This window comes from Globicephala melas, chromosome 1 (genome assembly GCF_963455315.2).
Source record: "Globicephala melas chromosome 1, mGloMel1.2, whole genome shotgun sequence".
NCBI classification, from domain to species: Eukaryota; Metazoa; Chordata; class Mammalia; order Artiodactyla; family Delphinidae; genus Globicephala; species Globicephala melas.
The window spans coordinates 21,580,131-21,593,096 of NC_083314.1; the positions used below are offsets into that span (position 1 = coordinate 21,580,131).

Below are 12,966 nucleotides of genomic sequence, written 5' to 3' on the forward strand. Positions count from 1 at the left end.
CAGGTTATTTTGTTTAATAAATAAAGATTAAACTGCATGGCTGAAAGCCAAAGAGAATAACAAAGGAGAAATATATGGTTATATGTGTAGAAGAATACAAAAATTACACTGAGAATGTAGAGATGAAACCCGAATAAAATCACTCACAACTTCAAAATGATCAGGGAATAAAGTTCTTTCCTATTCTTAGAACCTGATATCTGAGCTCAATATTTATGTTCAACACATTTCTCAGCATCTCCCCTTGGATTTTTTTTTTCTTTTTTTCATTTCGCATTTGGATCTCATAGGATTTTCAAATCTGTCGTTTCCAAAGCAGGACTCCTGAATTTCTCCCAACTCTCCCCAAATCCCACACCCCAAACTCTTTTTTCTCCCTATCCCAGTAAATATATTTTCTAAGCCAAAACCAGTGTCTCCCCTTGATCTCTTGTCTTGTCAGGTCAGCCAATCCATCTGTAAGTTCTATTAGTTCTAATGCTAAAATGTAGGTGAGTCTGATACTTCCTATTTCTCCACTATACCACAATCCTCATCCAGACCAGCATCACCTACTGTCTGGACATGCAAAAAAACCAAACCAAACCAAACCAAAAAAACCCTAACTGGCTTCCTCTCTCTCTTTGCTTTCCTCCAATCCATTCTCCACTTAACTCAAAAATGTAAATGAAGGGGGGAGGGATAAACTGGGAGATTGGGGCTGACATATACACATTACTATATATAAAATAGATAATAAGAATCTGCTGTATAGCACAGGGAACTCTACTCAGTACTCTGTAATGGCCTATATGGGAAAAGAACCTAAAAAAAAAGAGTGGAGATATATATATGTATAACTGATTCACTTTGCTGTACACCTGAAACTAACACAACAGTGTAAATCAACTATAATCCAATAAAAGATTTTTTTTAAATGTAAATGAGATCATATAGTTTTACTATGTTTCTCATTTATTTTCAAGTACAAATTGAAATATTCACCATGGCTTGCAAGCCTATATTTTGTGACATGACAGTTTCTTCTTAGTCCAGCCACTAGATCTTTCTCTGGTTCTAGAATTCACCAAGCCCTTTCCCACTTCAGGGATTTTGCAACTGCTGTTCCCTCTATCTGGAAGACTCTTCCCCTTCTTTCCCTGTCTCTTCATGTGGCTATCTAGTCCTTCAGGACTCTGTTCTGGTATTCCCCTGAATACCAAACCTAAAATAGCCACAACAGTTTGTTTATTTCCATCATAACTTAGCTGAATCTGCAATTTTATTGTTTTGTTTACTGCCTGCCTCTTCAAGACAGACAATAAATTCCATTAGAGTAGGTGTCATGTTCACTAGTTTATCCCTAGCACCTTGCACAAGTTCTGGCAAAGTGTATGTAGCTCAACAAATACTGGTTGAATAAATGAATGCATGCAGGCACTGCCAGGCAAAAACTGCTCAATATGTAGCTTATCCACATCTTGAAATCTCTGTCTTTCCGGCTGCCAATTTCTTAACTTTCCTACCTCTCACGTTCTAAGTAGAGTCAGGATACACATCTAATAAAGCATGATTCATCTACATTAGGTTTTCAACATCCATATGCGAGATAACTAAGATTTCACCCATTAAAACACCCAACAGAGTTCCTGAAATTATCAGAAATCTTTTGTCTTCTATTGATAAATGAAATACAGTGAATATAATTTAATTTTTTCATGGATATCATCATGAATCTTGTACTCAGTGTTAGGAGCTGTTTGCTTCCATACTATATAGTTGCAGATGACTAAATGATTTTTACTGTTCTCTTTCCAGTTTCCTTATTAGTCACCAATTTTCAGTGTGTTGGCCCCCAGCAATCACATGCCTTTACTTGATGCTATTTATATAATATGTGCTAGTGCTTAGAAATTTTTCATTATGTTATTGTTATCATGAGTAAACAAAACAACCAAGGTCATCCAAAATCTTAATTTTATAACCAATTCTAGGTTGCCAGGTTCTGACCCATAAGTGGTTCCATAACCTTACTCCAGTAACACTTTGCTTCTGCCATTCCAGGACATTTTCTATTACTTCTAGATTCTAGGGCATGTAGTCATGAATCTCTTGAAGCATCTAATAAAAGTGTGAACTTTCTCCCTGGAAAAAATACATATACTCATAATATATTGCCTGGGCTCATGGATCCGGTGAGCTGTTGAAGTCCATCCATGGAGTCCTAGGTAAGATTCCCTGCTCTAAATGGTCAGATACCAGAAATCTGACTGAACAGAGAGGGACCAAAATGTTGGCAATTTGGGGAGGCGGCGGGTGGGAAGAAGAGGAAAAATGTGATCTATGATGCCTTAACATTATTTAGGGATTTCAAATGATCTAAGCTATCTCCTTTCTGCTGTGAGCAGAATTAGTCAAAGGCAGATATAACTAAAACACAAACAAACATTACAAGGCACTCAGGCAAGGGAACTGCATCCACCCAGTGAATTCACATATTAGCTTGCAGGACCTTCTTTCTGGCTACGATTTTCTAAAACTGTTGTGAAAAAACATAGACCAGCAACTGTGGTGTTCTCCTTTCCCTCCTTTGTTTCCAAACTCCTTTACAGCAATGCCTTGTAAGAGTACTGAAAGCATTAAGCAAGGAAATTTAGTAATACAAGTAAAAATGTTTTTAAAAAGGTACATGTATATTATATAGGTATATATATATACATGGGCAAATGGCACTGTGGATATTTGGTATTTACTGAGGAGCCGCAGATTATTCGGCTGCTGTGAAACTTATTAAAAATGCCATTAATTTTGATTTCTTATTTACAAGTAATCCAAATTTTTTTTTTTTTTTTTTTTTTTTGCGGTACGTGAGCCTCTCACTGTTGTGGCCTCTCCCATCGCGAAGCACAGGCCCCGGACGCGCAGGCTCAGCAGCCATGGCTCACGGGCCCAGCCGCTCCACGGCATGTGGGATCCTCCCGGACCAGGGCACGAACCCGTGTCCCCTGCATTGGCAGGCGGACTCTCAACCACTGCGCCACCAGGGGAGCCCAATTATAGAGCAGCTTTATGGCAGAATACTACGCAGGCATTAAAAATACCGATGTGTATCTGCATATTCTGACATGGGAAGATGTTCAAGAAATATTGATAAGTGAGAAATGCATGTTTAAAAACCTTATAGTTGTAAATATATGTATAAAAGTTATTCATATTATCTTGATATATATGTACAAAAGAACATCTGGAAGGACTAACAACAAAATGAAACAGTGGTTACTAGTAGGCAATAGTGAGAGGATTATAAGTAATGCTTTTCCCTTTGCTTATCTATATTTTCTATTGTAAAAAACTAATTTTTCAAAATAACATTTGCAATAAGGAACGTAAAATACTTAACTTATAAATAATAACTATATCAAAGCAGGAAACAAGGTCAGCTATAAACTACAACTATGCAATAATGTTCATTAAAAACTCAGAATATAATACAAAGAAAACATGAAAATTTCTGTGTTAAAATCAACGGGGTTATGGTAGATTTAAAATTTTCTTTTCCAAATTTGCAATGATATACCTTGTGTAATTAAAATTAAAGTGGGAAACTTTCCTGAAGAAAATTGTCAGTCTTTCCAAAATGAAATTCTAATAATATGAAAATATGCAAAAATATCTCACTGTAACATTTAAAGTTAAATCCATGTTATCCTAACTGATAGTAAGAAATAAAATACATGCAGTTGAATTATTCCATACCTTTGCCAGCAGAGTTTTCCCACAGCCAGGGGGACCAGCAAGGAGAACTCCAGCTGGAGTCTCCAACCCAAGAGCTTTGAACTGATCTGGGTTACGTACTGGTGCCTGGAAAAAACAATCCCAACATCAATCTGTTACAAATGTCCACTTTCTACTGCATATTCAAATCATCTCTAGATGCTTATTTTCAACACTGATTGTGAGGCCTGAAGATAAGAACAGTGCCTGGCACAGAGTGCTTACCCCTGTTTCAAGCATGAGGTAAGTGATGATAAATTTAAAATCCCTGCTCTTGAAAAATGCATACTAAATGTAAGTTCTGAAAACATTTTAGATACAGTATTTCAACATTTTAAACTCAATTTTTAGAAAACGTAGATTTTCTAAATCTATAATCTAAATCTATAACCTAGATTTCTAGGTTATAAAGATTTTAAGCAATGGCCCCCTTTAAGAAATCAGAAGCAGCGGTACTCTGTGTAATCAAAAGCAAGAGACACCTGTTCACTATCATCTCCACGTATTTTCTCTTTCAGTAGTTACACACTTCTAAATGGATCATACATCATTAATGAACCATGAAATGATCAGGGAAGTAGAAAAGTAGGAGTAAATGAAAATCCAAAGTTTCACGGGCATTAAAACTGCTTTGACCCTTATAAGCGTGATCAAGTTCAGAAAGTATTTCTAATAATTTATTCTCGGTTAAAACCTAAAATGTTTTCTTTTCTTTTCTTCTTTAAACTCACTGCCATAGAATTCAAGCACAACCAAAAGAAAAAATCTAAAGCAGATCTCAGAAGAATGAAAAACCATCATTGGGGGCTTAATAATAATACAACAGATAAAAGAAAACATATAGTTAAGCCAATTTAGACATACAACCTAGTACACACGCATGGTCGTTTACCCATCATACACGCCAACAACAGTTAGCGGCAGATATACCTACCAATATTGCCATGGTGAGCTCCTCTCTAATGTCTTCCAGGGCACCAATATCTGCCCATGTCACATTTGGGACAGTGACAAAGCCTTCCCTTTTAGCAGAGGGTTGGACAGAGGATAGAGCAACAATGAAATCATTCAACTCAAGGCACAGCCCTTGCAGCTGCTCCTCTGAGAGGGGATCTTGGTTCCTCAGCAACCCCAAGAGGCTTTGCAATTCATCCTGAAAGGGAACAAATGAGGGGGAAAAAATGAAAAACCACAAAGTTTGTTGAAAACGTTATTGTTTGTACTTTAAAATATTATTACTCCAATATTTCTGTAAACTACACGAACTTCTATGCATTAAAATAATTTTCTCTATTGACAGAGATCACTTATTTTGCTCCAAATGGATTATTTGATTTAGTCAAGCAAAAATACATCGACTATCATCAACTATAGAAGAATGATTTTTATTTACTCTACTAGGGCTAGCTATAGCAAACATAAGCAGTTGGCAAATATTCATTTCAACAATCATGTTATTTCCATTTTTCATTTACAAATATTCATGAAACAGCTGAATTTTTATGAAATTAAAACAAAGTTACTCTGGCGGCAGTTTAATTTCATAATATGGCTCCGTGATAGTTTATCAACTAAACAGAAAGCAGGCAATTTTCCTAGTACGAATGAATCTTGAACTTCAAAGGCAGATTTCTTGCTTTGCGAGGAAAATGAAAGAACAGGTGTAGAAAGTAACTCTGAATAATTCAACTTATAAAAGTCTAATTTATATGCAATATTATAAAAGGAATGAGTTTACTATTATTTTTAACAGATATCATTGTGGTTCCAAATGAGTACGGAACAAACAAATGATCTGAAAACAAAAGACTTAGATCTAAGTTCCTGCTCTGGAAAGTAGAGGCCGTGTAGCCTCGGGCAAGTCACAATCTCTTAAGGTTAGTTTCTTTGATTATGAAATGGGAAAAGTAATGATATTTACTTAACAAAGTTATATGGAGCAAGTTATATAATATGTTAAAGCACCCTGTGCCAGCTATAAAATGCTATATAAATGTTATACTGAGTTTTCATGACTCACAAAACTCAAAATTTTAACAGATCTTGGATAATAAATGTCCCTCTCACATTCTCAGCACTGTCCTCCAGCACCATTTGCAGGTAGGGACAAGGATATGGTTGCATCAGCAGACTATCTTAGTATATCAAACCAAAAGGTAACCTGGAAATATAACAAAATGCCAATGTTCTCATAAGAGCTGGAAAACATTTTCTGTAAAGAATTAGAGTAAACACCAAAGGCTTTATGGGCCATGCGGTCTCTGCTGTATGGACGTCTATGCGAATTCAGCTGTGAAGTGTGAAAGTAGAAAAAGACTCCGTGTCAACAAAGGCGCATGGGGACCTCCCTGGTGGCACAGTGGTTATAAGACTCTGCGCTTCAATACAGGGGGCCCAGGTTGGATCCTGGTCAGGGAACTAGATTTCACATGCCTGCCACAACTAAGAGTTCGCATGCCACAACTGAGGAGCCCGCGAGCCGCAATTAAGACCCGGCGCAACCAAAAAGAAAAAAAAAGTATTAAAAAATAAAATAAAAAATAAAGGAGAATGGCTGTGCTCCAATATAACTTTAATTTACAAAAACAGGCAGTGAGCAGGTGGGCCATAGTTTGCCAACACCTGCTGTAGATTTCATAATCATTATTGTAAAAGGAATTTATTCAGAATCAACTGAAAAAAGTAAAACAACTTGTACTTTTGAAATTATAGACACTCTGGGTGTAACTGATAATTACTCTAAAGATACAATGCCAATGAAACAAAATCATAAACCCCAACTATATGGACACTTGCCTGCTTGTAAGATAACACATATTAAAAATGTTTAAATGACAGTTTAAGGTACCTATAGAGAAAGCACCTGTGTTTTAGAAGTGGGCTCAGTTCCAATCCTTTCTTCCTGGCCTCCTTCAGAGGGCAAACCTTCAATCTCAGGATTCTTCTGCTGCTGCTCCTGCAGCTTCATTAAGACCCTGTTGACTGCACACATGGCTGCCTCTCGGCAGAGTGCCATCAGGTCAGCACCAACGAAGCCCGGCGTTAGGTGTGCTAAGTGACGAAAATGAAAAGTTTCGGGAAGTCTTACTTTTCTGCACAAAGTTTGAAGTATTCTGTAGAAAAGACAAGGAAAAGAAATTCAGATTCCTAACCTACTAGTAAAAACAAGTCACGGAATATATTTATTTGAAGCCTTTCCTCTCTGTCAATGGTATCATAACAGGTAATAAGATCAAATAGCTCACTCATTCAGCAAATGCTAAATCGCTATAATATATCCTACCTTATTCCAACAGGGGTTAATATATACACATATCTGCTTTTTTAGAAACTATATTAAATTCTGTGAAGAATAAAAAATTGGTTTTTAAAAAATATTCTGCCTTTAAGAATTTTACAATATTACAGAGGAAATAAGACAAATGATTTATGAGGATATAAGGTAAATTCTACTTTTAGAGTAGTTTAAATGGACATCTGCCAGCAATAAAAAAGTCTCTAAACTCAAAATCAACCATTAATTTTATTCATCATGAAAAGTTATACTGATACAAACTTTAATATCCAATTTTATATTAGGACAGTTACTTCTCCAACTTCATCTTTATTTACTGCTCATCCTTTGTACTTATGTGTGAAAAATTTTGCTCAACTGAACTGGCAACATGGTATGTGTCAATGAAATATGGACTCTGGATAATTATTATTATTAAAGGAATATCTTAAACAATTTCTGGTAAGATTTACTGAATAAAACTTAAAAGCAGTAAAGATATTCAGGACAAAAGGTCTGATGCCAGGGACTTCCCCGGTGGTCCAATGGTTAAGAATCCATCTTGCAATGCAGAGGACGCCAGTTCGGTCCCTGGTCAGGGAACTAAGATCCCACAGGCCATGGGGCAACTAAGCCCATGCACCACAACTAGAGAGCCCGCATGCCGCAACTACAGAGCCCACGTGCCACAACCAGAGAGAAGCCTATGTGCCACAACTAAAGAGAAGCCCACACGCTGCAACGAAAGATCCCACATGCCACAACTAAGACCCAAGGCAGCGGAAAAAAAAAAAAAAAGGTCTGATGCCAGACCACTTGAGTCTGGATGCCAGCTCTGTCACTCTCTGTTATTTCATTTTTGTACTCCAGTTTTTCCATTTGTTAAATATATATTACAGTAGCACTTAATAGTAGGGATGTTAAGTGAATACATGCAAAGCTCCTAGAACAGTGACTGATCCACAATAAGTGCCCAATAAATGTTTGTTATTATTATTAGTTACATATTGTGATATTATAAATTAACTTGGACAAGAAAATATATTTTGAAATTTCCAAATTTGTAGGAGACTAATATTTTCAAATGTCAAGTTACTGGAGAATAAGTTACTATACAAATGTCATTTGGGATCATGTAAGTGAATAGAATAGAAGCAGATAAACATTTCTGACAAATGAAAAATAATTCACTTTGATACTGTAAACAATAGGAGCCAAGAAGACGTCCCATTATAGAACTGCTTCCTAAAGATACAGACCTGATTTGCTGCTATGCATAAGAATACTAAGAAATTTAGAATGTTAAGGAAACTAGCTAAGATAAAATAAATATCATCCTTTTTTTCAGTTACAGTCTACTCCTGAAAAAATGTAATTTTGGTCATCATACTATAACTCCACAGGAGGAGAAAATAACCATTAAGAGATTTCCAGTTTCAACACGGTTGAGTAAAAGTGTTTCAGCAATATTTCCTCCTCACCCCACCTCCAAAACAAAAACAAACAAACAAAACAAGAACAACAAACAGGAACACAAACTCCATGGTCAAAGAACCTAGGAAATTATCTGTACTCTACTCCCTCACCCCAAACCCCCCCATCCTATCCTGGAAGTACGGCAAAGAATTTGCAACAGAGGATCAGTCTTTATCTCCGTGAGGTCTTTAAAAAGCTATCAACACTTGTCTTAGGCTATAGGCTTCAGTATGGCTCTATAATAAAGACAGGTATCTACACTGATGTGAGATATTGAAGGAAACAGATATTTGTGGGGGGGGGGTGCTGATATATGCATATTTTACTACCAAAGAAGACAAAGGCCACCCAACATGGGTCTCTCCGTGTCAGCTCTAGCTGGTGCCCTAAGAACTATAAATCCCTATATTCAAGTATTAGGAATTCCCAGAATAAAAACTCAGGTTTAATAATATAGTTGACTGTAAATGGGATGAGTTTTAACTAATTTTTAAAAAATAAACCTTTTATTTTATAAAGTTTTAGATTTATAGAATTAGTGCAAAGATAGTCCAGAGAACTCTGTACACCTCATACACCTCTCCTGTCATTAAGGAAAATTTTCAGGATTACTGGCCCAGTATTTTGTAGAATGTCCTTCAACTGGGATTGGTCTGATATTTTTGTCATGATTAGACTAGAGTAAAGCATTTTTGGGAAGAAGACCACAGAGGTAAAGTGTCATTCTCATCATATCATTCATTATCAAGGATACATACTGTCAACACGACTTATTGTTGTAGATGTGAACCTTGACTACCTTGAGACAGTGTTTGAAAGGGTTTTCCCTTTGAAGTTACTCTTCCCTCCCTTTCCATACTACACTCTCTGGAAGTAAGTCACTTACGTCCGGCTCACATTTAAGAAATAGGGAGCTATACTCCACCTCCTTAAGGGCAATGCAACCACAAAAATTATTTGAAATTCTTTTGCACCAGAGACTTGCCTATTCTCACCCATTGATTTATTCAATCATTTATTTCTATCAGTATAGACTAACAAATACTTGACTATCTGTAATCTTGAACCAAAATTTATGAAGAAACTTGTGGAGAATGGTAAATGACCCTGCAGAGGGCACAAAGTCAAAATTAACATTTTGCAGAAAGGTGCGCTATTGAGAAGGAAGTATATTTGTCTGGTGGAACCTCAAAGACCATGAACCAGAGGCACCAAAGTGTTGAACTACAGAAATTAGGGCCACAGCAGGGAGCCAAAACACAGAAATTATCTGAAAATCTGCATAAGAAGTCTGAAGACGCCACATACCCTCCACCCTGTCAACCAGCAGGAGACCAGCAATGTACCCTCTGGTGAAACTGAACCAGGAGAGGGAAGCCCCAGGTTTGTGGACAACAGTAAGATCAACTCCATCAGAAAAAAAGGTCAAAGTCTGTGTCCAGTCGCTCAACCTCCTGCCCCTGCCCCTGTCAGAAGACCAGCAGCTAGATGGACAGCCCCATGGTGTTGTCTGAAGATCTTTTTCTGAAAAATCTGAATTGGTTCAACAAAAAGAATCTACAGAAATAGATATTTGGAGTTTTCTAGCTCAAAAGTTAGCTGGTCATATGACTGCTTTACAATGGCACTCACACTTCAACAAAGTGGCCTGTATTGCACACATGCAATCAGCCTCACTCTTAAGCTGCCAGCATGAAATAGTAATAGTAACAGCTCTCAACTGTCAAGACTTACCACATGCCAGGTCCTGTTATTATGACTTTATAAAGATAGCATTTCTCACTGCAGTATAATATACAGACCCAAACAAACACATATACATACACAAAGAAAAAAAAAAAACTTGGAGGAAACAGTGCAGAAAAAATTGTAAGAGGGCTAGCAAATGAAAAAAAATTGGCAATCATGAATTTCAGAAAAGTTACAAAGGTGAATAAATGAAATGTGATCCTCATATAGGAACAATATTTATAAAGATGAGAAATGAAAATGCTAAATATGGATATAGTCAAACTTCATAATACAACTACATAGTACAAATATATGAACATGTTTGGATATCAGATAAATTATTATTTGTTAGGTATATAAAAGCATTGTGTAATGCTAAATAAAAAGTCTTTATTCATTAGCTATGGACGTATTTATACCTGAAATGATATGCCTGGGATTTGCATTAAAACACTCCAAGAAAAAAAAAGTGGGGGATAAATAAAATAAAACTGTGAAAATGTTGATAATTATTGAAACTGGGTGATAAAAACATGGGGGTTCATTACTGTGACTGTTCTAAAAAGCATGTTTGTAAATTCTCAACCCTCCTCTCAGTGGGAGGTGGGGCTATGACTCCTCTTCTCAAATCTGGGCTGACCTGAGTGAGCAATCAACCAACAGAGGATAGTGGAATTGATGCTATGTGACCTCACTTCCAAGGCTAGAAGATCTGCTGTAGAAAGAGCTTAGACCTCAATGTCCAAGTCCAAGCCACCCCCTCCAGCATGGCCCCAGGTGGACTGGTGACCGGAGGATGCAGATCCTTGCTCCCAGGACCTGCCTCTTCCTGGGCCTCCTAGGGGAGAGTCACACGTCCAGGTGACAGGGCTGGGGTGTGTTAAGAGTGGCTGGTTTTGACTGCTGTTTTTTCCTCCCTTTGATGTAATGTTTTACAAATCCTGAGGTCAAGAACAGCAGTGCTGCCCAAGCTCCCAGTGCAGGGGGCCCGGGTTCCATCCCTGGTCAGGGAACTAGATCCCACATGCATGCTGCAACTAAGAGTTTGCATGCCATGACTAAGGAACCGGTGAGCCGCAGCTAAGGAGCCCACGAGCTGCAACTAAGACCCAGCACAACTATAACATAACATAAGGAAACATAACAAAACATAACATAAAATGAACAGCAGTGTCACTTCAGCCTGTTTCCTGCAATCCTCATGCTGCAGCCCTAACCTGCCATGGACGAACCCTTCCACCCTGAGGCTGCCCGACTCTGAGCAAGCCCACACTACCCTGTAAAGGGTGCCATGTGAGAGGCCTTCAGCGGACAAGACGAGAAAGGGGTTGGGGGGGCAGGAGGCAAGGAACAGACAAGATCAAATGATAGGTATACAGATAGCTAAGTAGGCAGACAAGCACAGCCCCGCTGCCCCAATCCTCCACATGTTCTAGCTCCAGCTAGAGTCTCTGCAGCCACGGGAGACCCTGAGACATAACCAGCTGGCTGAGCCTCTCTGAATTCTTTATCCATAGAAATGGTGAGAAACAATAAAAATAAACTTGGGGGTGCTTTGTTTTGCAAGAATAGAAACCGAAACAATTATATTAGACTCCTTCTGCGAACACATTTTACATAATAAAATGCTTTTAAAGTTCAGAAAAATACCAATAACTACCTCAAAAACTTCTTTTCCTGCTATGTGCCAAATGTTATGCTAGGTCCACTGATTTAATTCTTACGAGAAGCCTTCAAGTTAAAGTATTATTATCATTTTACAAATCAAGTAAGGTCTTGTTATTATTACTATTACTGTATTTCAGATAAATAAACTAAAGCTGGGAAATGTTAAACATCTAGAAAAAAGCACAGGACATACGGGCAGCGCTTGGATTCCCAGATAATTTCCTTCAATGACTCAAAGTTCCAGCACCTACTGAAGGCCTCTGCACCCCCGTCTCACCTGCCTCTGCCCTCTTCTCCACTTCATGGACCGTCATGCCCTGGACCTTATCAGCACCTGGATCTGTCCCACCTCTGAAATCACTAGCTCCAGCATCTCCTCTTTGCTCAGTCTCCCACACACCTGTTTTCAAACCTCAGTAGGTTCTCGGATTCACCACCGCCTCATCAAATAGTCCTATTTTTACAATTAAGAGTCCATAGTCTCTTTTTTTCTTTCTTAATCTAAATTCTAAATCTCTGCTTTCTCTGTGCCTGAACCTAGAATGTTGAGCATTGCTATGGGAAAAAAAATCATTAAACCAGCCCTACTGGTACCATTCCATACCCCAATCCTAAACACTGCCTGAAAATCCTGTTACCCCAGCCAGTTCATCTCAAATTAGCCAAGGAAGTAATTTCAGACCTTCATCCTCCTCAAACCTCTAACCTATCCATCATGAGCCTCACTTTCATCTGAAGATCTCGCTTTTTAATTCATAGAGACAACGCCCTCAATTTTCTAGTACCAAACTGATAATCCTTCTTGCCTGCATATCCATTCTTTCTCCCTTTACTATCATGTCAACAAATTAACCCTCGTTCTAAGGCCAGCACCGATACATAAGCTCTGACTCCCTGCTCCTCCCATTTCTCCTTCCCATCAACCCGTAAGGACACCACTCAAGCTTCTCCCACCTTAGAAAAGTCCTCTCTAGACACCCCATTACCACCTCATGAAGCCACCACAACCTTCTGCCTTCTCCCTCGCTGCAGACTCTCCTGAGTGAACCGTGGAAGTCTGCTGC

At 38.1% G+C, this 12,966-nt stretch overlaps 1 protein-coding gene across 6 annotated transcripts in view; it reads right to left on the minus strand.

Moving 5' to 3' along the window:
• The window catches only part of NVL (nuclear VCP like), a 109,806-nt gene that overhangs the window by 66,445 nt on the left and 30,395 nt on the right, over nt 1-12,966 (minus strand). For all 6 annotated transcript variants that reach the window (XR_009564312.1, XR_009564322.1, XM_060300885.1 and 3 more), the window contains 3 exons: nt 6,617-6,866; nt 4,688-4,906; nt 3,736-3,840 (listed from right to left, as the gene is read on the minus strand). Coding sequence is in view for 4 of the 6 variants with exons in the window: in XM_060300885.1 (XP_060156868.1) it covers nt 3,736-3,840; nt 4,688-4,906; nt 6,617-6,866 (574 nt within the window). In the remaining 2 variants the exon portion in view is untranslated. The remainder of the gene's footprint in view (nt 1-3,735; nt 3,841-4,687; nt 4,907-6,616; nt 6,867-12,966) is intronic.